At 47.7% G+C, this 27,557-nt stretch overlaps 1 protein-coding gene across 1 annotated transcript; it reads left to right on the top strand.

Annotated features, from left to right (window-relative positions):
• Window positions 1-4,081: 4,081 nt before the first annotated feature.
• RSPH9 (radial spoke head component 9) lies at window positions 4,082-27,283 on the top strand. Its single transcript, XM_068232619.1, has 5 exons — window positions 4,082-4,368; window positions 9,006-9,171; window positions 9,251-9,380; window positions 10,381-10,527; window positions 26,834-27,283. Exons 1-5 carry the CDS (start codon window positions 4,139-4,141, stop codon window positions 26,992-26,994), a joined length of 834 nt encoding a protein of 277 aa, XP_068088720.1. The 5' UTR covers window positions 4,082-4,138; the 3' UTR covers window positions 26,995-27,283.
• Window positions 27,284-27,557: the final 274 nt, after the last annotated feature.

Below are 27,557 nucleotides of genomic sequence, written 5' to 3'. Positions count from 1 at the left end.
TCAGCACTCGGGGGCCCTGGAACAGGCCATGCTGGGTTGCTAGACCCCCTGGCTGTGTTTTCTGGATTTGTCCCTGGCTAACAATTAACTATTAAGTGTCTGGGCTGGGTGAGTGGCTCGCAGTGTTGCCAACTCATCCCTTTCAATATAGACACATATGAGTTATACAGGATTTGTGGCTGTTCATATGCAGTTTAGGCACTGATTATGTGTGAATAGCCTCAGAGCCTGTATAACTTAGAGGTGTCAGTATTTAGGCCTTGTTCACATTATAAATCGCCAGCGCAATCGCAAGTGCTGAACGATCTGTAAGCACTTTTCCCTGCACTTCCAGGCCTGGAACCCACTAGGAGCGGCTTTCTGAGCATTTTGCGATTTGAAAAGCTCTTGCTAATGTAATGCAATAGGTGTGATCCCACTGGAGCGATGTGGTTTTATAAAAATCCCCAATAGCATTGCATTAGCAAGAGCTTTTTCAAATCTTTAGTGCTTAGAAAACGCTGAGAGCGATTTGCGCTTTTCTATGCGCTTTTGTTTGCCGATTGTTTTCTTTACTCCAACGACAATCGGGAAGAAAACTCTTTGACCTGGAACTGAATAATTACAATGTATTTTTTTTTTAAAGTGCTTACCAAATTGCTTTTCAAAGCGCTTTGCAAATTCCCTATACCTTTTATTGAAGCACAAATGGTCAGGAAATGGTGCAGGAGCCGCGTTTGTGTTCGGAAAGAAAGCTCATCGCTCATGTGAGAACACTCACATAGAGCAACATTACACAGGCGCTTTTAAAATTTGCCAGCGCTTTAAAGAAAAACAAAAGCGCTCATAGTGTGAACAAGCCCTTAAAGGGAAGATTTGGCAGCCCTGGTGGCTAGACCTCCTGACTGTAATTGCTGGGACAATTGCCAAGGTGGCCCCTATTGTAGCCAGCTGGCTGGTCCCCAGACTGAGTACATTTGAAATCGGCGCCGGTAGACTTGGGCGCAGGATACAGCGGTATATGGCTGATCCTGCTGCTGCACAAGTCCGGGCCATTTTAATTACTATTCCCCCTCCAGGCCGCCATGGATAGTGGGTGAATGAAATAATACGGCTTCCAGCGATTGCTGGAGGCCGAATTACAGCGTTTTTAAGCAACCTCGGCTCCGTCTATTGACGGAGCCGACGTTACTCACTGAGCGCTGCAATAGGAGTGATACCTATTATAGTCTGCGGAAGCGCCGGCTGCGCCCACATCTAGCAGCGCTGAAAAGCACTGCTCCGCCCAGACTCCACACATACAGTTAAGTCCATAAATATTTGGACAGAGACAAGTTTTTTCTAATTTTGGTTCTTTTGAATTTTAAATGAAATTAAAGCATTTTTTTAAACACAATACCTTCATTTCAGGGGCTCAAAAGTTATTGGACAATTAACTCAAAGGCTGTTTCATAAGCAAGTGTGGGCAAGTCCGTCATTATGTCATTATTAAAGCAAAGAAGAAAAATCTTGAATGGCCAAGTCAGTCACCTGATGCCCTCATTAAAGCGGACCCAAACCAAAATTATATTTTAATTCAAAATATGTAGTTGCACCACTCTGACACATACAAAGATAAATAAACACTCCTTCAAGCATATGAGCAGTGGCGTAGCTAAGGAGCTGCGGGCCCCGATGCGAGTTTTACAGTGGGGCCCCCCAAGCACTCTATACATAACGATTGATACAGCGCACCAAAACCTGCCAATGGCAACTACAGTGTCAGAGGTGCAAGAAGGGGATGAGAAATAGCTTGTTAATGATTTCCACTATTCAAAGTATCTATAGAAGTGATTATTATGAGCACAGGACCAATAGAGAGCTAATAGTGTAGTTGAGGGTGGGCCCTTCGGGGGCCCCTCTGGCCCAAGGGCCCCGATGCGGTCGCTACCTCTGCAACCCCTATTGCTACGCCCTTGCATATGAGCATTTCAGTGCATGCTTTTCACCCTTCTCTTTTCATAACTAGGGTTATATAGGTGGCAGCCATTACTTTTGAGAGCTTAGTAGGAGGTTTTAGATCATGGGTGTTTGTCATCAGCTACCCTCCCTCACAGGGGCGTCGTCTATGTCAAATCTCACACAAGCTGAGATCACCTACCCTGTGACATAATAAGTAGCAGCCTGTGTTTTGTTTTTTGTGAAAGCATGTATCCAGGAGCACCCACTTAATTCTCAACAGTAAAAGAGTGTGTGCCCAGATCCTCACCCTTGTACCATAGGGTCAAAGCAATCTGTAGTTCACAAAGGATCGGCACCACACAATAAACATTTTATTTCCAGTCATTTAATTTGTCCAATTACTTTTGAGCCCCTGAAATGAAGAGATTGAGTTAAAAATGCTTTAGTTGCCTCACATTTTATGCAATCATTGTGTTCACCCCACTGATTTAAAGCATCACTCGGTCTTATTTTAAAAAGTTGGGAGGTATGTTCCCCCCTCCCGAAGTAAGGACCCCAGAGACTCTTTTTCTTCCTACAGGTTTACTTTAACTACTTTAGGACCAAGATAATTGAAATCTATGCCCTGTTTTGGTGGTCACCTGGCTGGCAGGGCAGAACTACTGCGCCTGCCCAGTCCGCTCCGATCCACGTGGCGGTGATTGACATCGCCGCTCGCACAGGTGCAGTACAGGCCGACCTGGAGGCCGGCCTTAAATCATCGTCGGGGACCGGGAGGCAGCGGCGGCGAACGGCTGACGGCAGAGCTGCGGCGCGGGACATGCTGGGAGCTTGGGGCTGGAGGAAGCCCCGGGTAAGTAGCACTTATTTTGTTAAGATTCGTCTGATAACTCCGTTAAGTGGTTAAAGCTGAAAAGTCTGCACTTCACCTGCACCTGAGTTGTTTCATTTAAAATTTGTTGTGGCAATGTACTGATCCAAAATTGATGGGGGGTTATTGTCTGTCCGAATATTATGGACCTAATTGTAGCAGCACATTTTCTACTGCGCTTATGGGGTTTCTGAGATGCAGCCAAAAGAGAATGCACCCTCACAGCTGGAGCCTCTCTGCTCATATCTCACCTGCTGAGCAATAGTCTAGGAATCTATAATCCCTCCCACATACAGCAGCATGACTAAGGGGACCCCCGTAGCAGAATATGACTTGGTGGTGTGGGGGGAGGGGAGGGTTACCCTTTCCTTATAATCAGTAAGGTGATCAGTGCCTCTTCTCTCAGACCTCTCTGTGTTGTTTCCCGCTAGTGTTGTCCGGATCATGAACGATTCGGATCTTTGATCCGAATCTATTTTATGAGTCGATCATCCGAATCATCAAAATGAACGATTCGAATCGCAAAAGGGGCGGGGCCAGGAGCGACACGCCCCCTCTCAGCGGGCAGCGGGGTCCTGGAAGCAGGGATCGCTCTGTTGGATGGGAGGCAGCCTTGCAGGGACAGGTAGATGAGAGAGAGGGGACATGGGTGCCACTGCCAGATATGTGTAGAGCACACATACTGGCTGAAATGTGCTGCTCATTATAGGCTGGCTGTTCCGTGGTGCTGCACAGTGAACACATTGGAAGCTTTTGGCTCAGCACAGCTCAGTAACTTTGCAGACAGTGTGATTGAAAGGCAATATAATCCTCCTGCACTCGGCACTAAACAGCTGCACTTATCTTCTGGGAATGCTTTCTTTCACTGTGCGACCTTTTCTTTCAAAGTGTACAGATGAGCATATAGGTGAAATATATGTAAAGCATATGACTTCAGCATGTGGGTATTACGTGCAAACATTTCTCCTCTCTGCTCGTCCCTCCTCTGTCCACTCCCTGCCCTCTGTCTATGTTCTCCCCTTCTCTGTGTGTCCACCCCCCTCCCCTTCTCCTGTCCACAGACCTGTCCTGCTGTTCATTTCACCCCCGAATGCTTCCGGTAGTAAAATGATCCGAGATTCGGATCAAAGATCCGGATCTCTTCAATGATCCGATTCGAATCATCCGGATCATTGAAAAGATCCGAACTTCCCATCTCTATTTCCCGCTCTCAGGCTGTGGGCGCCCCGCCCCGGTTGCTGTGGACGCAGTGTGTTGGGTTGCCGGTGTGTGACGTGAGTTCCTGGAGACGCGCGCCGTTGCCTTGGTGACGGTGAGAACACTTCCTGGATACGGGACGCTGCGGAGATGGATGCGGACGGGTTGCTGGCTGCGTTGGAGATGGTTTCGGGCTCCGGACTAGGGCTGACTCCCGAGCAGAGCGCTGCCCTCAGGACATCCCTGCTATTACTGCAGAGGAACATGAAGCTGCAAAAAATCCAATACTGGGGCAAGATCCTGGGGACCCGGGGGGATTACTTCCTGTGCCGGGGGAACCCCGGGGAGGAGGAGCTACGGGGAGTGCAGACCTTCTACAGGTGATGATAATACTCATCCCTCTTGCTCTACAATGTGTATGTCAACCCTTCTCTCATCCCATAATCAACCCTGCACCTCCCCCATAATAACTCTGCCCCTCCCCATCATCACTGTGCTACCCTACCCCATAATAATTCCCTATCATTACCCTACCCCTTGCCATGCCATCATCACTCTACTCCTCCACATGGAAACTCTGCCCCCCCCCCCAAAAAAAAAATATCAATTGCCCGCTCCCTATCATCACTCTGCCCCTCCCCCATCATCACTGTGCTTGCTCCCCATCATTACTGTGCAGAGCCAGAGGGTAGTGGTAGTGTACATAGAGCAGGGGTTTCAAACTCGCGGCACGTGGGCCATTTGCGGCTAGGGTTGCCAGGTCGGCTGATGGAGAAAACCGGACAGGGGGTGGAGTTAGGGGTGGAGTTAGGGGCGGAGTCAGAAGCGCACTTTTATGTAGAGTGGGGCTAAGCAATGGGCTTTTTTAAAAAAAAAATTATAGTATTTATATCGCACTGACATCTTCTGCAGCACATTACAGAGTACATAGCCATGTCACTAACTGTCCTCACCAGTAGTACTGGTCCAGTGCACATAAGAGACAGTTTTTCACCAGTAACTGCACATAAGAGACAGCTTTTCACCAGTAAATGCACATTATAAGAGACACCTTTTCGCCAGTAAATGCACATAAGAGACAGCTTTTCCCCAGTAAATGCACAAGAGACAGCTTTTCACCAGTAAATGCACATAATAAGACACAGCTTTTCACCAGTAAATGCACATAATAAGAGACAGCTTTTCACCAGTAAATGCACAAAAGAGACAGCTTTTCACCACTAAATGCACATAATGACAAACAGCCAGTGTTCCCAGTATATGTAGCCAAGGATATATGTGCCCAGTATATGTAGCCAGGGGGTATATATGTCCCAGTATATGTAGGCAGGGGTGTAAATGTCCCAGTATACGTAGGCAGGGGTATATATGTCCCAGTATATGTAGCCAGGGGGTATATGTGCCCAGAATAGGTAGCCAGGGGGTATATGTGCCCAGAATAGGTAGCCAGGAGCTATATGTGCCCAGAATAGGTAGCCAGGGGCTATATGTGCCCAGAATAGGTAGCCAGGGGCTATATGTGCCTAGAATAGGTAGCCAGGGGCTATATGTGCCCGGAATAGGTAGCCAGGGGCTATATGTGCCCGGAATAGGTAGCCAGGGGGTATATGTGCCCAGAATAGGTAGCCAGGGGCTATATGTGCCCAGAATAGGTAGCCAGGGGCTATATGTGCCCAGAATAGGTTAGGTAGCCAGGTGCCCCCCCCCCCCCCCCCCCGCAGGAGGAGAACAGTGCAGCAGAGAGAGAGCTGGGAGCAGCGGTGGAGAAGGGGGGCAATCTCCCCCCCCTTCCCTCACCTTAGGGTGCTCTCTCTCCCCCGCTGTCTCCTCCAATATGATGTGCAGGCTGGCGAGTGGCTGCGGGCGGAACTTACCTCTGTGTCGCAGGCGCCGGAAGTTCGGGTCCCGTAGCCGCTGAGATTCGACTCAAAAAAGATCCGGATCAAAGATTCGAATCATTCATGAGCCGGACAACACTATTCAGACTGATTAGTGTTGTCCGGCTCATGAATGATTCGGATCTTTGATCCGGATCTTTTTTGAGTCGAATCTCAGCGGCTGCGGGACCCGAACTTCCGGCGCTGGAGCGACACAGAGGTAAGTTCCGCCTGCAGCCACTCGCCAGCCTGCACATCATATTGGAGGAGACAGCGGGGGAGAGAGAGCACCCTAAGGTGAGGGAAGGGGGGGGGAGATTGCCCCCCTTCTCCACCGCTGCTCCCAGCTCTCTCTCTGCTGCGCTGTTCTCCTCCTGCGCTGCGGGGGGGGGGGGGGGGGGCTCTAAACCGGACAACTTAATTGTCCGGTTTAGCATGCCTTTTTGCACCGGACACAGCGCACAAAAACCGGACTGTCCGGTGTAAAACCGGACACCTGGCAACCCTATTTGCGGCCCTCGATACAATATTTTGTGGCCTTCGCCGGCAAAAGCTTCCTTATAGTTCGCTTCAGTGCTCCCAAGTAATCCGCCGCATCCCCGCCGCTAAACGAGGGCTGCAGAGCCCCCAAATCGCCCGGGGGGCAATCCGCCGGAATTTCCTGGAAGGGGCAGAGCTTTCAGCTTCAGCTCTGCCCCTCCTGACATCAATCGCCGCCTCTCCCTGCCCCTCTCTGTGAAGGAAGAGTGAGAGGGGCGGGCAGAGGCGGCGATGCGCCGCGATGGTGAAATTCCTTATGTGGCCCAGCCTCATCCTGACTTTGCCTCCTGCGGCCCCCAGGTAAATTGAGTTTGAGACCAGGCTCTGGTGAGGAGCAGGGCCGGATTTCTGGAAAGGCCAGAAAGGCCACGGCCTAGGGCGATAAAATTAGATAAGATAAGAAGGGTGGCATGACTTGGAGAGAGAAGAGGTCATATGTCAAAGTAAATCATCTCTTCTGGTCCCGCAGCGCAGCCAGCCAGCGCCCTGCTCTGCACTAACAGCTGAATTCCAGAGTTCCCCAATCCCTGCATCTCTCTCTCACTTCCTGATGTGTTAAAACAATCAGGATCAATCATAACGGTCACCTGATAATCCATTCCTTTCTTTGTATGATAGACTTACAGATCGATGTGAGAAATACCAGGGATTTACATTACAAAGCAGATAGAACTAAGTTCCGCTGAGTTTTAATGCAGGCATTCCCAAACATCAGAGAGCTCTGCAGTTTCTTCACCACTTTTACAACTTTGACACTGACCCCAGCAGTTGTTAATTTAGCTAGTCCTAATTTATGACTGTTTTAGCAGTGGTCGCTTCTCTTCCTTAGTTAACTCTTTCCTGACTCATTTTCTGTCTTCCAGCTCCTACCATCTATGAGACTGCAGGATAAAAAATGCTGTTTTTTTCCCTTTCATTGCTAAACTGTCATTTTAAATACACCTGAGCAGTGGTGCTCATCCAATATTTGGGTATCCGAACTACCCAGATAATCTGAACTTTTTCCACTATCCGAACTTTGAATAGCAATTCGGATATTTTTTTAAAATCTGAATAGCACTATCGGAGCAAACTCGGATTTCCCATCTGAGAGAGAGAGAGGGATTTTAAGTCCCCACATCATTAAAAAAACATGATGCTACATGCCTCATTTACCCTAAAAAAAACGTTTTAAAGGCAATTTAAATAAGCCTTCTTCAGACTTTGTCCCCGTATACTGTCAATTTGTTAGAGCACACCACCATATGTACATTCAGCATTCAAAAGAGATGCATAGATTTTTCAGCAAATATAAATAAATGTCATTCAGATGCTTTAAAGTGGAGCTGAACTCTTGCACAGGACAGAGGGAAAACAGAGAAATGTACCCTGTATGTATTTCGAGAGCCTGTCTAATTCCCCCTCCTTTGTGTCACAAGTTGTAATTTGCTCTCTACACTGTGTCACCTGACTGCCACAACAGCTAAGCTCATTTGAAAGCACAGGATGTTAAAAATATGTCTGCTTCCATAAAAGCAGGAAGTAGACACACTGCAGATTTATTGCAGGGTTTGTATCAGCTGTAACAAAAATGTTTTTATTGAAAGGTTATGTTGTTGCGTATCTTTTAGAGCAGAGAGGAAGTTCTGAGTTCAGGTCCACTGTAATTACAACAGAACATCCAAAGTGGGTCTTGACAGGATGTTTTCTACTTACCTGTTCTCTGTTTTGGATGGGCTTCTCTCCATTGCACTGCTCTGCCACCTGTTGGTGGCTCCGACTGCAGCCAGTCGCACAGAGGACAAAGAAGCAGCGCATGCTCTGGCCACTCTCGCTCCCTGTCACCTGTATGTGGCTCTGACTGCAGCCAGTCGCACAGAGGACAAAGAAGCAGCGCATGCTCTGGCCACTCGCGCTCCCTGTAATATCTCGCTCCTGCCCAGATGTGCACAGCAACTGAGGCCGGTACAGTGTTATGCATTCTTGACAAGTACCGGTCATACATCAGCGTCATTTCTCAAGTATGCATGCCCAGAACACTATCGCGTGCTGTGCACATTCGGGCAGGAGCGCAAATTACAGGAATTATTTGTTGAATGGGAGGCAGAGCAGCACAACTGAGATGAGCCCATTCAAACCAATGATCGCTAGTCAGAGTGTTGGACAAATTTTTTTTTTGGGGGGGGGGGGGGGGGCGCTTGGTGACAGCAGGCCTAGGGCACTGAAAAGTACAAATCCGGCCCTGGTGAGGAGGAGATCATTTCAGTGTGTCCAGCTGTTTATGGAGTGAGATTCAGGTCTCTGATATAAATAGTGTCTGCTCCTTCCTTCTTTACTGCTCTGCTCCCATTGGCCAGGGCCCACTAATCCTGTCACCATTGTCACAACTAATGATGGTGGCACTTGGCCTGGGAGCAACTCATAGTCATAGTGAGTCAGGAAGAGACAGGCACAATTTTCAGCTCTGGAATTTTATTGCAACAGTTTTAGCAAGGAAAAGTTGTGATGAAGGGGTTGTTGTGAGGGTATTAATAGGAAGTGCCTGTTGTGTATATAGACTTGTACACCACATCCCGCAGCTCCTGTTCCCTCTCACCATCTTCTCATCATGTTTTCTGCAGCCTGAACTGTATGGACTGGTGCCTTCTGCCCCCTGCCACTGAGGCTATCATCGCTGAGGCAAAGGTTATTAAAGGCCGCTTCATCGGTGATCCGTCTCATGAATATGAGCACACTGTGCGCAAGAAGGTGGGCGAGGGGGAGGCAGCTTATGAGGAGGAGGTGACGGTAAGTGTGGCTTTCATCTACAATTTTGGATGAGTTTAATTGTGCATGACCAATATGAGCCATCTTCTGTCTCCATCAGAATCACATCAAGGAAGAGACCCGGCTGGTGGCCACCATTGCTATGATTGACAAGGAGGCAGCTGTGGTGCCACGAGGAGCCTTTGTCAGAAACCCTCTGGGGCAGATTAAAGTGAATCCTTGTTTCCGAGGTAAATATAACAACATTATGTTAGACTGCACCGTTGGCACCTCTTTCTGCCCCTGAACCCCCAGAGGTATAGCAGAACATTATCTGTAGAAGAAAAGACCTTAGCTCTGTTCTCCTCACTTCAGTAAGATTGTCTTTCTATCTATACTGCCCACATGTTCCTCAGCATTGCACCAAGTGTGATCATGTTTCATCACATACACAAATACATGAGACAGCAGGAAACCAAGGCCCAAACAATCAGAGGTCTTGTCCTATGATCCGGGACGTGTGGAAGCAGTGGCTGCAGTGAGGGACAGGTAGATGGTTGTCAAGAACAATACACCTTTCTAGAGAGGAAAGTGTAAGGGTGAGTCTGATGATGGAGGCATGGTGAGTGGTGAGGAGGAAGCCCTGAAGAAGTTCACCAGGTGTGACCGGTGTATGTAGTAGGCAGGAAGGCTGGTGTAGACATAAGAGTGTGCCTGGTGGTTCCAGCAGGGTCTGGCTGCCAGTACAGACCCAGATAAAAGGACTGTACATGTGCTAGAAGGATGTAGCCAGACGGAGACAGGTACCTGATCCCTCAGGCAACATTGCTGGGCAGAGGCTGTACAGACGCATAGTTGGCCTGCAGGCTAACAGCGTTGCAATGTGGGGGGAGGGGGGTTAGAGAACAGCAGTTGACAGACGACTCCAGGCAGGGCCAGTGATGCCCATCTCTGCTCCTCTGCAGGCCTTGTCTGGGTTATGTTAAGCCAGTGGAGGTAACATGCACAGTTATTGTTAGTGGTCTCAGTTCACCACATTTCTGCCCATTTCTGCTCCTCTTCAGACCTTGCTTGGATCATATCAGGCCATAGTGAAGGTAGCAAGCACAGGTATTGTTAGTGGCCTCTGTGCATTACATCCCTGCCCATCTCTGCTCCTCTGCAGGCCTTGCCTGGGTCATATCAGGCCATAGCGGTCAAAAGAATGCATAGTTATTGTTAGTCACATCCTGCATCTCTGCTTCTCTGCAGGCCTTACAGTGAGCGACGCCAAGAAGCTTTGTTCGTTTTTCCATTTCACCCCAACCGTCACCCCCAAGACCCGATCGCTGCTGGAGAAAGCAGATCTCCAACCATCCATAGACTTCCTGGACTCTCTGGAGCATGATATCCCTAAAGGTAAGCGACAGACACTGGCCCATATGCAATTCACTGTTTCTCCTGAGTTTTCTCCTAGGGCAGGGGTCTGCAACCTTTAAGACATAAAGAGCCACTTGGACCCGTTTCCGAAAAGAGAAAAAAACTGGGAGCCACAAAACCATTATAAAACAAATTGTTAGCAGATATGACCCCCATATGCACAAATCGTTAGCAGATATAACCCCCATTTGCACAATCCTTCAGCAGATATGACCCCCATATGCACAAATCGTTCGCAGATATGACCCCCATATGCACAAATCGTTAGCAGATATGACCCCCATATGCACAAATCGTTAGCAGATATGACCCCCATATGCACAAATCGTTAGCAGATATGACCCCCATATGCACAAATCGTTAGCAGATATGACCCCCATATGCACAAATCGTTAGCAGATATGACCCCCATATGCACAATCCTTCAGCAGATCTGACCCCCATATGCACAATCCTTCAGCAGATCTGACCCCCATATGCACAATCCTTCAGCAGATCTGAAAGGAAAAAAACATTTACTCACCTAGTCAGAAGACCTCCTGTCACGATCTCCTCCTGTCCTGACCTCCGGTACCCGACCTTGTGGCACGCAACTCCCACGATCCTCTTCCTTCCCGACGTCACGTCCTGCCTGCATTACACTGCAGGGCTACGGGAAAATGGCCGCCCGAAGCCCTGCACTGCACTGGTCCGGCGGCCTCTCTGATAGGCTGCCGGCCAGCGACAGCACACGTCACGCGCGCCGCAGCCACTGACACCGGAGCCGCGGTGAAGGTGAAAAAGAGCCGCATGCGGCTCCAGAGCCGCGGGTTGCAGACCCCTGTCCTAGGGGATCATTTTTCAACTTGTATTTAAAATAACTTTTCAGCAATTTGGAATTGAAAAAGTACCAAAAATGAGTTGAAAGACTACTATCAAAATTATTTTCAGTACTTTCTTGCTTACTTGTGATTAAAAATGCATTTTATTTGCAATAATCGGATCCGAGTTGAAAAACTAACTATAACAAGTAACTTGTATATATATTTTATCTAAAGTTTAGATAGTTTACACAGCAAATTTAGCTGCAAACAGCTTTAATAGAATAAGAATATTTCTTCCTGTGATACAATGACAGCCGCCATGTTGTTTGTAAACATTACACAGAAGCAGGCTTATCTGTATCTTGAGCAAAGAAAACTAATCCCCCCTCATCCTCCCCTCTGCCTCTGAAATCTCTGACTAGTAATACCTCCCCCTCCTCCTGCCCAGACTGAGCTCCCATGAGCCCTTGCTACTGTCTGAAAGTGCCTTGGCTCTCTGAAAACCTGTGGGAGTGGCTTATTACGTTTATAGGGAATTAGAGCATTAACCACTTCACCACTGAGGGGTTTTACCCCCTGACCACCAGAGCAATTTTCACCTTTCAGCGCTCCTTCCATTCATTCGTCTATAACTTTATTATTACTTATCCCAATGAAATGAACTATATCTTGTTTTTTTTTGCCACCAATTAGGCTTTCTTTAGGTGGGACATTATGCCAAGAATTATTTTATTCTAAATGTGTTTTAATGGGGAAATAGGAAAAAATGTGGGAAAAAATATTATTTTTCAGTTTTCGGCCATTATAGTTTTTAAATAAAGCATGCTACTGTAATTAAAACCCATGAAATGTATTAACCCATATGTCCCGGTTATAAAACCATTTAAATTATGTCCCTATCACAATGTTTGGCGACAATATTTCATTTGGAAATAAAGGTGCATTTTTTTCAGTTTTGCATCCATCCCTAATTACAAGCCCGCAGTTTATAAAGTAACAGTGTTATACCCTCTTGACATAAATATTTAAAAAGTTCAGTCCCTAAGGTAACTATTTATGTTTGTTTTTTTTATTGTATTTTTTTTTTTTTTTTTATTACAAAAAAAATAAAATAATTGGGGAGTGTGGGAGGTAATGAGTTAATTTATTGTGTAAATGTAATGTTTGTATATGTAAAATGCTTTTAGGGTGTAGTTTACTATTTGGCCATAAGATGGCCACAGAGTGTTTGTTTACATGCGACCTGTAAGCATCCGGAAGGACGCTTACAGGAAGCAGTAGGAGGCTGGGAGACGCACAATGATCTCGCTGTTTCTGAAAGAAGCAGCAGATCATTGCGGGGGCTAGATCAACGAACGGGAATGGATTTTCCCGTTCATTGATCTCCGGGCGAGCGGGCGGCGACGTGCACGAGCGGCGGGTGCGCGCGCACGAGCGGCGGGAACGCGGACAGCGGCGGTAGCGCGGAAGGTACGGATTTCTCCGTCCCTGGTTTTTTAGGAGGGAAAAAAGGGGCGGAGAAATTCGTACCGCTGGGGGTAAAGTGGTTAAAACAAAAACAAAAAAGTATTTGGCCTGAGGAATGCCCTATAAACAATAGGAAAGGAACACAATTATGCAATGAGTAAAAGTTCACCTCGGATCCACTTTAAGAAAATATCACCTAGGAGAAAACTCAGGTGAAAAAGTAAATTGCATATGAGCCACTGTGTTCAATCACATCTTGTGCCTTTTAAGGGAGTGTTCTGTAAAAAAGGGGAGAGCCCCGGAAGGTGACACACGCAGGAGACAAATGATTATTTATTGTATTTCTATAGCGCCAACATATTCCACAGTGCTGGACAATAAATAGGGATACATACAGTGTTAACCAGAGATGTCAGACAGAGAGGTAGCACAAGGTTATACAACATACAACATAGCAGTTATACAAGCAAACAGATACATGATCATGAGAGTGACATTATTGTCTAGAAGAGTTGTCTCTGCTAACCTCCTCCAGCATTTCAAAGTTTGTACCAAATCCATGGAGACAGCCATCCTCAAGTCCTATTATCAAATGCTGCTTCCCTGTCCATTATACTGCCTCAGTCACTATGCACGCTTGTTCCAGGTGTGACTCCGTTGAATGCATGCTTGTTCCAGCTGTGACTCCACTGGCTGCATGCTTGTTACAGGTTTGACTCCACTGGCTGCATGCTTGTTCCAAGTGTGACTCTGCTGGCTGAATGCTTGTTACGGATGTGACTAAAGACTGCATGCTTGTTACGGATGTGACTACAGACTGCATGCTTGTTCCGTGAGTTACACTGTTGGCTGCATGCTTGTTCCAGGTGTGACAGCTGGCTGCATGCTTGTTCCAAGTGTGACTCTGCTGGCCGCATGCTTGTTACGGATGTGACTCAGCAGACTGCATGCTTGTTCCGTGTGTTACACTGCTGGCTGCATGCTTGTTCCAGGTGTGACTCTGCTGGCTGGCGGGTTTTGCTGGTATTTAACTGAGGTCAGACTCCAGGCTGAGGGTAATTGGGAGGCTATTGGTGCAGACACTGCAGTCAGTGATGGCATGTTGTGGAGGGCAGGATAAGTTCTCTTTCAGTAGGAATGTTTCTCAGCCTCTGGTTCTGCTGTATTTATCTCAGCCTCCGTAATGTAGCGTACAGACAGGTGCCGGACTCCACAGCCTCCCTCACTGTGTCACAGGAACAAACCATTTCTCTGCAAGTGATTAGCTGAATCTGCTGTGCCTCCTCCACACCCTTCCTATGCCCTGGGGCGCTGCACGGCCGGCCCTTGGCAGGTGCCACAAAGAAAACACAATCTGCTTCTCATTTCAAAGAAAATAACGTTCTGGGAGAAGTTTCCACGTCTCAGGGGCCGGATAATGGGCCCTACACCAAGATTGCGTTATCACTCCGAAACAGCAAAGACAATTATCACAGCGCCAGTTTATAGATGTGAAATACCAGAGACCACAAAACAAGCTCACCTTAGCAGGAGCCTCCTCTGCTCATTTTCTGCAGAGCTCCACGGCAGCCAACAGACAAACCACTGTCCTTGTTTTTTAGTAATTTACCAAACTACTTCTACATGTTTGAAAATCGTAGTGAATTTGGAAGAAAAAGTCTAAAATACCGAATGCAGTATTTTACCGACCTAATGTTTTTTTTTACTCAAAAGTGAATTGAGCCCCTAAGGTTTTATGTATCGGTAGCTCAACGGGTACGAATCTAACCCCAGATGTAAAACCCTCCACTACATCATCATTTATTAAACAAGATAAAGCCAAAATGGAGTGTCCCCATAGCTTGTAGAACCACTTTGAATATCAGTAAGTAGAAGTACTGTAATTGTTTCTGTAGGAATTTATCAGTCTGTCACATTGACCCATTCAACTCACTAATTGCTTGAGTTCACTGAGGTTTACAGGCATCAGGTAAAAGCAAACCCTAATCGAGATTTCAAAGAAACAAAAACTTAAGGTGCCCATGCATCAAGCAATGTATGAGCAGAAGGACCATGACACCGATCTAACGCTGATCAAATCTGATCAGAAAGAGATCTGTTGCCTGCGCATACACCACAGACCGATTCCCGGTGGATTTTAGCATGACATCTATCAGGAATCTGCTTAACGACACCATCTCTGCCAATTGCCTGCCGCTCCCCCCCCCCCCACCCCCCCAAGTGTTACATTCATCCCTGCAGGTGCCTGTGCTCCTTTCTCCTGCCAGCCTTCCAAAAAAGCCGCACTGAGCATCATACAGTCTGACCTCGGGGTGAATTAGTCAGAGCATTGCATGGTCTGTCCTCAGGGTGAATTGGTCAGAGCATTGCATGGTCTGACCTCAGGGTGAATTAGCTGGGGCATCGCATGGTCTGACCTCAGGGTGAATTAGCTGGGGCATTGCATGGTCTGACCTCAGGGTGAATTAGCTGGGGCATCGCATGGTCTGACCTCAGGGTAAATTAGCTGGGGCATTGCATGGTCTGACCTCAGGGTGAATTAGCTGGGGCATCGCATGGTCTGACCTCAGGGTGAATTAGCTGGGGCATTGCATGGTCTTACCTCAGGGTGAATTAGCTGGGGCATTGCATGGTCTGACCTCAGGGTGAATTAGCTGGGGCATCGCATGGTCTGACCTCAGTGTAAATTATCTGGGACATTGCATGGTCTGACCTCAGGGTGAATTAGCTAGGGCATTGCATGGTCTGACCTCAGGGTGAATTATCTGGGGCATTGCATGGTCTGACCTCAGGGTGAATTAGCTGGGGCATTGCATGGTCTGACCTCAGGGTAAATTAGCTGGGGCATTGCATGGTCTGACCTCAGGGTGAATTAGCTGGGGCATTGCATGGTCTGACCTCAGGGTGAATTAGCTGGGGCATTGCATGGTCTGACCTCAGGGTGAATTACCTGGGGCATTGCATGGTCTGACCTCAGGGTGAATTAGCTGGGGCATTGCATGGTCTGACTTCAGGGTAAATTAGCTGGGGCATTGCATGGTCTGACCTCAGGGTGAATTAGCTGGGGCATTGCATGGTCTGACCTCAGGGTAAATTAGCTGGGGCATTGCATGGTCTGACCTCAGGGTGAATTAGCTGAGGCATTGCATGGTCTGACCTCAGGGTGAATTAGCTGGGACATTGCATGGTCTGACCTCAGGGTGAATTAGCTGGGGCATTGCATGGTCTGACCTCAGGGTGAATTAGCTGGGGCATTGCATGGTCTGACCTCAGGGTGAATTAGCTGGGGCATTGCATGGTCTGACCTCAGGGTGAATTAGCTGGGGCATTGCATGGTCTGACCTCAGGATGAATTTGTTGGATCATTGTACTGAATGTTTCCCGCCTGTAAATAATCTTCCTCTCTGTAGAATGATAGACTTCAAATTGTTTTGTAATGGCCTCATAACTTTTCCCAGATTCATGAGATCATAGCTGATTTCATTCCTCCTCTGCATTGTGGTAATACAACTGAATTCTCCAGACCAGCCAGTTGCACACACTTTTGCTTTATTCAGGTGCTCACTCACACTGATGAGCAATTAAGTGAATATAACTATCAGCACCTGACTGTGCCTTACCCTCCTAATCCCTTTGAGAGTGGTAAGGGGATAATTGATGTTTCACACATGGCTTTAGCAATTAATGTTAATAAATAGTGACACGGCGTGATATGTCACGTGTTACGACAAATAATTACTGTATTATTATTATTTATAAAGCGCCAAAATCTTCTGCAGCAATTTACAGAATACATAGTCTTACCTTGCCACAAATTCTGTACATAGCAGCCTGCCTGCTACGCTATAAACTGGGAGAGCAAAGAAGTGCCTACTGGAAGGAAATCAAGTAGCAATCAGCTGAATAAATCCACCATTAAGGGCTCATTTCCACGGGCAGTTGAACTGTGTGCTCAGCAAGCAGTTGTGAGAGTTTGAGAGGCTTTTCACTGCCTATCAAATACTTATGGACATGAGGCCCTTAGTGATTGCCGAAGAGTCAGAGGATGGGAACACCTATACAGACAGCATAGTCACCTGAAACAAACTCATACTACGGGCATGAGAACCTCAGCCTGGTGCTGGGCACTCAGTCAATGAGATACCTCTGGAAATCAGAGAGGGGACAGTTAGGATTGTCCTCTACTCTGAGATGATATTCTAGGAAACCAGAAGTGACAGCAACCTGAGTGCTGTCATCTACAGTATATCTCCTGTTAATATATCCTAGTTCCCTGGTTGCCATATTGATTAATTTACTTCCATACATACTCCTAGAAAAGCATGTGGTCATGCAGCCATTTATAGGCATGGGCTTTCGAGTCCAGACGGACTTGAATTCCGAATTCAAATGAAGTCTAATGACTTCAGATGTGACTGCTGGATGGGGAGGTTAACTTACCCAAAAGTCTTCGTCTGCATTCCATTACGTGTCATAGGCATAATGAAAGCCGCGTTCCACCACTCACTTCCGTGTTTCCTCATTCAGGCTTGAAAAAGGAAGTGCGGTAGTGAGTCATGCAACACGGTTTTCATTACACCTATGATGCATAATGAAGTGCTGATGTCCCGAAGACTTGTGTGTAAGTTAACCCCCCTATCCCGCGGTCACACCTGAAGACATTAGACTTCATTTGAATTCCAAATTCGAGTCCATCTGGACAGGAAAGCCCATGCCTAACAGCCAACAGTCACGCCTGTAACAATCATGCAGGTAGGGGATCATCACAATTAGGGTTGCTCATACTGAGTAGCTACAAGTACATAGTGTGACGCCATCGATATGACATATCGAATGCGTCATGGGGTTACGAACACCAGTTCTTCGCAAACCAACCAAACTGACAGTTGTTGGTTTAAAATCCCTTTATTTGTTCTCTTACACTCTGGCTGCTACCAAACCCTGGCTCTTTGGTAACTTCTAATTACAGCTTTCTCACCTCCATGTGACAAAGTGTTTCCTGGGCATTCAGGGACCCCCAACCAGGCAGAAAGGGAGAAATCTCACCCCTACACTGTCCTTCTCCAGACTGGTAGGAACCGACCCAGCAGGAGTCCGACACTTAGCTGCCTTGTGGCCTGAGTTGAAAGGAGACAAGAATGATCCTTATCACGCCATCTGGCGGCACCCAAAGATTCAACAAACTGTAGAAACTATATTTAATAAATAGGCACAGTTTGGTAATATTTCTGGTGTTCCCAAGATCGCAGTTCCCTCAAATTCACGGAGTTTATTCGATTCCACATGACACTGGTCCTGAGAGATTTTCAGCCCTCTGGATCTTTCGGAACCAGTGCCAGTAAGGTGAAAGGGGGGGACGGTGCTGTTGGCGATCCAGACTCCTCGTGTTTGGTATTAGCAGATTCACACACTTACGCTGATTGTGAATATTCATTCAGGTTCTTGATATTACCTACGGGCATGCTGAGAGCGGGCAAAATATGAATTGGCCCAAAACCTCTCCCTGCCTAAGGGGGCACTGCCTTATTCAAATTGCAAGGCTGGACTTGTATGTGTCATAACTCCTCCCACCTACAGTGAGGAACAAAACTGACATGACCCAAAAGTCCAAGTCCTTTACCTTCAATCTGATGCCTAGTAACATCCTGGCAGCCCGCAAGGACACGGGCCAAAACCTCCATCTTGGAACTATTTCTAACAAAGGCCTGTTGGCCGCATGGCAACCGCCATTTTGGGACTTTCGCCAAAGACTTGCGATTGTCGCATGGACTACCAATAACGGTATTTGAACTGTATATTAAGACATTCTGTTTCTTTTCTTCCCTTCTATCTGTCAGATCAATCTGTTCTAAAATAAGCTGTGTGTATGTAGTTTAGAAATAAAGTAACGATTTTATCGTTCAGTCTTGTGCCTTTTCTGGTCATCTCATTGCTGCTATAACGAATCTGCCCTCTGAAGAGTCAGTCATACTACCGCATTGTTTTATGATTTGCTTATAAATTGTTGATTTGCTAGCTAGGTTGTAAATAACCGTTTCTTCCTTCCAGGAGTAGCTAGTACCAGATTTCCTGTGCGAAATCGATAACTTTTGTTTCTCGATTGTAAACACAATTCAAGATTGCATCATATAGGGACCCAGTAACCTTTCTTTAACGTCACATTGCTCACAGTCTTTAAACCGTCGGAAGTGACTATTCGATTCCACATGACACTGGTCCTGAGAGATTTTCAGCCCTCTGGATCTTTCGGAACCAGTGCCAGTAAGGTGAAAGGGGGGGACGGTGCTGTTAGCGATCCAGACTCCTCGTGTTTGGTATTAGCAGATTCACACACTTACGCTGATTGTGAATATTCATTCGGGTTCTTGATATTACCTACGAGCATGCTGAGAGCGGGCAAAATATGAATTGGCCCAAAACCTCTCCCTGCCTAAGGGGGCACTGCCTTATTCAAATTGCAAGGCTGGACTTGTATGTGTCATAACTCCTACAGTGAGGAACAAAACTGACATGATCCAAAAGTCCAGGTCCTTTACCTTCAATCTGATGCCTAGCATACCTCCCAACTTTTTGAGATGATAAACCGGGACACTTAAGCCACACCCCCAACCACACCCCCTGACACACCCCTAGATAGATATATAGATATATATATAGATATATATATATATATATATATATATATATATATATATATATAAATCTGCATAAATGAATAATAGGTCATTTATTAAAAAAAAATTTGGAGAGAAGGGTGAGGGTGCCCATGGGTGTGGAGGGGAAAAAGAGGATCGAGGCGCCAGCCGGCGGTGTGTTGTGTGGGATGCGGGTCTGGTATAAGATTGTCCGTCCCTTCCTCCGCATGTGGCCCCCAGTGTCCCCCTGTATGCAGAAATAACAGCGCAGCGGAGCGGGCAGTCTTACCATTCCTCCTCGCGTACCGGGCATCTCTTCTCTGCTTCCTGCTTCCTGTGACGTCACAGGAAGTAGATGGAAGCAAGAGAGATGCCCGGTACGAGGAGGAATGGTAAGACTGCCTGCTCCGCTGCGCTGTTATCTCTGCATACAGGGGGACACTGGGGGCCACATGCGGAGGAAGCGACGGACAATCTTATACCAGACCCGCATCCCACACAACACACCGCCGGCTGGCGCCTCGATCCTTTCTTCACCTCCGCTGCCTGCCGGGACACAAGGGGGGGTATCCCGGGACAGCGGGACCCCTCCCCCAACCCGTGACAGTCCCGACGAAATCGGGACGGTTGGGGCCCCTGGCCTAGTAACATCCTGGCAGCCCGCAAGGACACGGGCCAAAACCTCCATCTTGGAACTATTTCTAACAAAGGCCTGTTAGCCGCATGGCAACCGCCATTTTGGGACTTTCGCCAAAGACTTGCGATTGCCGCATGGACTACCAATAACGGTATTTGAACTGTATATTAAGACATTCTGTTTATTTTCTTCCCTTCTCTCTGTCAGATCAATCTGTTCTAAAATAAGCTGTGTGTATGTAGTTTAGAAATAAACGAACGATTTTATCGTTCAGTCTTGTGCCTTTTCTGGTCATCTGATTGCTGCTATAACGAATCTGCCCTCTGAAGAGTCAGTCATACTACCGCATTGTTTTATGATTTGCTTATAAATTGTTGATTTGCTAGCTAGGTTGTAAATAACCGTTTCTTCCTTCCAGGAGTAGCTAGTACCAGATTTCCTGTGCGAAATCGATAACTTTCGTTTCTCGATTGTAAACACAATTCGAGATTGCATCATATAAGGACCCAGTAACTTTTCTTTAACGTCACATTGCCGACAGTCTTTAAACCGTCGGAAGTGACTATTCCCCGAATGGTGACTGGAGCGTGTTGAACGTGATTGGGCTGGCTACCGTATTGTGACTGCGGGAGTCTCTTTCCTCCCTGAACTGGAAGAGTGGTGGCAGTGTATTTACCCGATTTCCAGCGCAAAATCGATATTTTTAGTTTACAGATTTGTATATACAATCAGAATTGTACATGTATGGGCACCTCCAACCGATCTTAACCGTTTACTACGCACACAGTGAATTTACCTCCAGCAGTCTCTAGTACATGAGACCTGCATGGCAACAGTGGCCTAGTAATACGGGATTGGTGGATGTTTGTCCCATTACATATTGTCGGCAGCTGCGCGACCAATCTTTGTCAGTCTGTTCACCGTACTTCCTGCGTATGCTAACGGGAGCAGATTAGACGGGATTGGCACGCTCTGTCGCCTTTTCTTTCTTCTTCCCTCTGACGATCCAGCAACCGGTCTCGTTGTCCGTCTGCGCCCGTACTTCCTGCATACACTAACGGGAACAGATCTCAACGGGATCGCGGGGCTGGATTGTCACATTGGTGGCAGTGGTGGGATAGCACACCCCAAAACCAGGCACAGCCAGCTTTTGGGAAATCAGGGCGCAAAGATCTGACAAACTCAGTCTTTGCATCCAGAATAATAAGACAGTGGTCACTAAGTATCCTGTCTTGCAGAACCGAAGTTCTGGGCACAAAACGGTACACATTGATAGCGAATAGATTGGTCTACATTTCCTAACTTTTTCTTTGCTATATCCTTCTCTTTCTTGTACTCTTCTCTTCTGAATGTCTGATACAGTTCAGGTTCACCAGAATTGGTTTGTTCCTGACTTGCAAGCCCTCTGCAAATCGCACGGCATTGCTGCTTGCAGCACAAACAAGGCTGAGCTGGTGGCATTACCCCAGAGATGGAATCCTTGTCGCCACCTTGCTTAATGCCTCTATTCCCTACAGTCCTGATACCCCCGGAGTGGTTGGCAAACCTGACCGGCGAGGATCTGAGCATATACCAGGAGCACCAAGAGCGTCTGCGCCAGTGGGATCTCCAGGACAAAGAGCTACGGCTCCAGCGTGAATTGGAGTTGGCCCAGCTAACCCAATCGAATCAGCACTCTTCACTATGTGTTTCGGTGGAGAGATGCAAACCTCTACCCGTGACCCCCACAGCAAATCTTCCTGCCATGGGAGAGGGCACGGAACAAGACTTTCCTGTGCGCACCTCTGAGAGGGCGTACCACCAGGCTCCTGTACCTGACAGCCAGAGAACCCTGGTGCTGGACAGTCACAGAACACTGTCCCAAGACTTGGAAGGAGGTAAGCCAACTGCATTCGCTCCTCCTGGTCCAGTGAGCATTGCGCCACCGAGACCTGCAGCTGCTGCTATTGCTGCATCCCAGTCTGACACACCTGCCATTCGCACGTGTAATCTTTGTGGCTTGACTGGCCACATACAGTTCTTCTGTCCCAAGAGGAATAGAACGACAGTCCCTAGCCCGAAGATGGCTAGCAACCCTGATCCGTCACCTGCATCACCCTCTGCACTGCCTGTCAGCGTGTCAGAGATGCTCTACGGTTCCGGAAATCGTCACAGTGCTCCAGTGGACGACCAGATCATCTTTTGCTCCAGTGCTCCAGAAGCAGATGTTTCCTTGGTCTGTTCCAATCTTGCCACAGAGGAAGATATTCTCCCACAAAAGCTCCTCACCCTGACTGAAGTCAAGCCCAACCACCACAACCCTGTTATCCCAGGTCCCGAGAAGGCCGGATGGGGGGTGGGTTGTCCAGAGCGGGCTGTTGCCGAGATTCCCTCTCCTCCTGTGCTTGGCACTGATCTAGGCACGCGTGTGTGCCCTTCGGAATTTTCTGCTGATATGCAGGAGTTCCCAACAGGACTCCCTGACCACCAGGTACTGTACAAGCCTTTGGGAAAACAGGGAGATGTCAAACCCTTACCTGCTATTGCTACTGTACCTAACGCCGCTGGGCGGGAGGTATCCTCAGATTTACATGTACCAGCAACTGACTGTCTTTTATCTCTTTCTGCACCTGTTATTACTATGAAATTGCATGTGTCAGTGATAATTGTGATAGAAACACTGTACATTCTTTGGCCATTACATACCCTATAGCCAGCCGCATGAACTCAGAGCTGACAGCAGGGATTCCCTCTGAAAATTCTGACTTTCAAGCGGGTGAAACTCATGCTAAAAATGACATGTCATGTTATGCAAATGCTTTTGATAATGTTGTGCATGTTTGTGAGAGTACGCTGGGTGACGCCTTCAGTGTCACCGGTAGTCTGGACTCAGGACTATCTGGAGAAGTCTCGACTTCCCCTGATATCTCTGACCCCCAGACCAATGTCAATATTGACGTGATTTTGATTTCCCCAAAAGGTGATGCTTATTGTGGTGTACCTGTGCAGACAGACACACCCAGTACTGTTGGTAACCTGAGCTCAGAGCCCGCAGGCAATCCTGTCAGCTCTGACCCCAGAGAGTTTGGTTTTCAGCAGCTGCCCTCAGATCGCACTAGGCAGCTGGCTGAGATTTGTAGTCCCACATCCATGAGGATACTACAGAGCGACTCCAACCTGGGTGTACTTAGTGGCCAGCCCACTAAGCCACCAGCAGTGGAAGCTCCACTACAGGTGTACAGGGAGAATGGTAACTACTCCAGTGAACCCATTCCCCATGTAACTGACACCCCAGGTGAAAGCACGGTCCATGTGGATCCGTTCGAAGCCCAGTCAGACAAAACCCAGTTAGTTCTGGGAGAGTATGGCCAATTAGAACAGGCAGACACAGGTCCCCTGTCAGGCTTGATGGCTCCCACACGAGGATTGGCGGATGATGTGAAAGTCACCTCCCACCTCTCGTACTCCCAGAAGGCCTCGCTGAAGCGCACTGCGCTCCCACAGCGAAATCTTCGCAAAAACCCTGGGCAGGATACGGCAGTTCACAGAAGGGACCCGGGGACTCACAAGCCCTTACGGCAGGTCCCCCACAGCGCCTCTCTGGAGGTGCAAGCAAAAGTAAAGATGAAGTATGAGGAGATGTTGCAGATGGCTGTCCTCCGCAAATCCTCTAGCTCACAGACCACCATGTTCTGTGAGGCCTATAGGATGCCGGACGACATCCCAGTAACTGATGCGTATCCCGTGACTCCCCTCGGTGATCTGTTGGATTGGCTGGCATCCGCCAACTACCTAACGATCATGGATCGGAGCTACGGATACTGGCAGATTCCAACCGTGCCGGAGGCGTGCCTGGAATCCACATTCACCCTGCCCTTGGACTTAAACGCCTCGATGCGGATGTCTTTTGGTATGATGAATGCCCAAGCCACCTTTCCCCAGGCGTGGAACGACCTGTGGAAGAGCAAGCACGGTTGTACAGTCACGTACCCAGGTGACATCCCTGTGTTCCCCCCGACTTGGGAGCAACACTGCGATCACTCGTCCCTGGTACTAGGACAGCTGTCAGCTGACAATCTGACCGTTGAACCAGACGCAGATCAGATTGTCATGACAGAGGTACAGGCCTCTCTGGGAACAGCGGGATACTACAGGGAGTTTGCCAAGCCCGGTAGCCTCCTGGCTAAACCACTGACCAACACAAAAAGGGCAACCCCCAAGGTCATGTGGAACCCAGGCTTTCCCGCTGTAATGAGCCCAAGTAGCAAGTTGGTATTGCTTCAGTCAAGGTCCTGCTAACCTATCCTTCCCCAATCTTGGAAGGGGAGGAGATGTGACGCCATCGATATGACATATCGAATGCGTCATGGGGTTACGAACGCCAGTTCTTCGCAAACCAACCAAACTGACAGTTGTTGGCTTAAAATCCCCTTATTTTTTCTCTTATACTCTGGCTGCTACCAAACCCTGGCTCTTTGGTAGCTTCTAATTACAGCTTTCTCACCTCCATGTGACAAAGTGTTTCCTGGGCATTCAGGGACCCCCAACCAGGCAGAAAGGGAGAAATCTCACCCCTACACTGTCCTCCTCCAGACTGATAGGAACCGACCCAGCAGGAGCCTTGTGGCCTGAGTTGAAAGGAGATAGGAATGATCCTTATCACGCCATCTGGCGGCACCTAAAGATTCAACAAACTGTAGAAACTATATTTAATAAATAGGCACAGTTAGGTAATATTTCTGGTGTTCCCAAGATCGCAGTTCCCTCAAATTCACGGAGTTTATTCGATTCCACATGACACTGGTCCTGAGAGATTTTCAGCCCTCTGGATCTTTCGGAACCAGTGCCAGTAAGGTGAAAGGGGGGGACGGTGCTGTTAGCGATCCAGACTCCTCGTGTTTGGTATTAGCAGATTCACACACTTACGCTGATTGTGAATATTCATTCAGGTTCTTGATATTACCTACGGGCATGCTGAGAGCGGGCAAAATATGAATTGGCCCAAAACCTCTCCCTGCCTAAGGGGGCACTGCCTTATTCAAATTGCAAGGCTGGACTTGTATGTGTCATAACTCCTCCCACCTACAGTGAGGAACAAAACTGACATGACCCAAAAGTCCAGGTCCTTTACCTTCAATCTGATGCCTAGTAACATCCTGGCAGCCCGCAAGGACACGGGCCAAAACCTCCATCTTGGAACTATTTCTAACAAAGGCCTGTTGGCCGCATGGCAACCGCCATTTTGGGACTTTCGCCAAAGACTTGCGATTGTCGCATGGACTACCAATAACGGTATTTGAACTGTATATTAAGACATTCTGTTTCTTTTCTTCCCTTCTATCTGTCAGATCAATCTGTTCTAAAATAAGCTGTGTGTATGTAGTTTAGAAATAAAGTAACGATTTTATCGTTCAGTCTTGTGCCTTTTCTGGTCATCTCATTGCTGCTATAACGAATCTGCCCTCTGAAGAGTCAGTCATACTACCGCATTGTTTTATGATTTGCTTATAAATTGTTGATTTGCTAGCTAGGTTGTAAATAACCGTTTCTTCCTTCCAGGAGTAGCTAGTACCAGATTTCCTGTGCGAAATCGATAACTTTTGTTTCTCGATTGTAAACACAATTCGAGATTGCATCATATAGGGACCCAGTAACCTTTCTTTAACGTCACATTGCTCACAGTCTTTAAACCGTCGGAAGTGACTATTCCCCGAACGGTGACTGGAGCGTGTTGAACGTGATTGGGCTGGCTACCGTATTGTGACTGCAGGAGTCTCTTTCCTCCCTGAACTGGAAGAGTGGTGGCAGTGTATTTACCCGATTTCCAGCGCAAAATCGATATTTTTAGTTTACAGATTGTATATACAATCAGAATTGTACATGTATGGGCACCTCCAACCGATCTTAACCGTTTACTACGCACACAGTGAATTTACCTCCAGCAGTCTCTAGTGCATGAGACCTGCATGGCAAAAGTGGCCTAGTAATACGGGATTGGTGGATGTTTGTTGCATTACATATTGTCGGCAGCTGCGCGACCAATCTTTGTCAGTCTGTTCACCGTACTTCCTGCGTATGCTAACGGGAGCAGATTAGATGGGATTGGCATGCTCTGTCGCCTTTTCTTTCTTCTTCCCTCTGACGATCCAGCAACCGGTCTCGTTGTCCGTCTGCGCCCGTACTTCCTGCATACGCTAACGGGAACAGATCTCAACGGGATCGCGGGGCTGGATTGTCACACATAGCTACTCAGAATAGAAATTTAAATTAGCCAGCACTGACTGCGGGAGAGGGGGGCTAACTTACTCAAGCCACTACCTGGATCTGAACAGCTCCACTTCCGTTCCACATCACTCCCATGCTTTCTCGGAATCACAATCTCTGTTTTCCTCATGTGAAGTTTGAGGAAAGGGATGGCATGAATGTAGAGACAGCAGGGACTCAAGATAATAGTGTGGAGAGGCCAGGGCTAAGAAATAGATTTGGGTGTCATCAGCATAGAGGTGATACTGAAAACCAAAAGAGCTTATTAAGCTCACAGGCCATGAGTGTAGATGGAGAAGAGGTCCAAGGATAGAAGGTGTAAGGATACTTTATGCCACCATGTGTTGGGTCAGACGTGTGTGTCACGTGGTCTATTCTGTCACTGTCACCTCTATTATAGAGTCCCCGTATGTCCCGGTGAGGGATGGAAGGTGATTGGAAGGCGTGGGTGAGTTGCATTGTGTGTCTTTGCTCTTGCTAACCTCTTTATCTCCTCACAGGGTGCTGGAGTCTGCACTTTGAGCAGGGGAACAGTGTGGTGATACTGCGCAGCCTCCTGTGGCTGGGAATGACTTTCTACCACGTTCCACTCACCCCACAGCATGGCTATCTGTACATTGGAACCGGTGAACGCAGCATCGACCTTCCCTTCATGATCTGAACCCCCATTGGCCAGAGTCACTGCAAAGGAGGTTACAGGAGGGAAGCATTCTGGCATCCTCGGTGACATATTTTGTGACATCACATGACGTCTAGTGACAATAATAGCATTCTCGGTGATGTCACATGACACAGTGCAGGACAGCAGCTGTACTGAGGCTCAGCCATGCTGAGATATCAGATTGTCTGCCATGCCTGATGACAGCAGTGCCGGCAGTACACATCTCTCTCTGCTGTGGCACAGCACTCTGCCTGTATTACTTCATCAATAAATTATTCTTCTGATTCTACTTGTTACTGTAGGTCACTTTTATAGAGAATGAGATGCTAAATATGCCTGCAAATGAAATGCAAATTATATGCAGCGTTGTGCCAATCGCATTTCCTGTGGATTTTGATTAGACCACTTCCATAAAATTTGCATGCAAGACGGACTGATAAGCATGCCACTGTCTCATGTCAGTATATGTAGCCTGACTGTCACCGCAGAGTGCCGCTGGGAGAAGCGGAGGTTCCCCACCCCCCTGGAGCAGCAGCTTCAAGCCCCCCCCCCCCCAAGCAGCA

This window comes from Hyperolius riggenbachi, chromosome 4, assembly GCF_040937935.1.
Source record: "Hyperolius riggenbachi isolate aHypRig1 chromosome 4, aHypRig1.pri, whole genome shotgun sequence".
Lineage (NCBI taxonomy): Eukaryota > Metazoa > Chordata > Amphibia > Anura > Hyperoliidae > Hyperolius > Hyperolius riggenbachi.
This window is presented reverse-complemented; position numbering and strand designations above follow the sequence as displayed.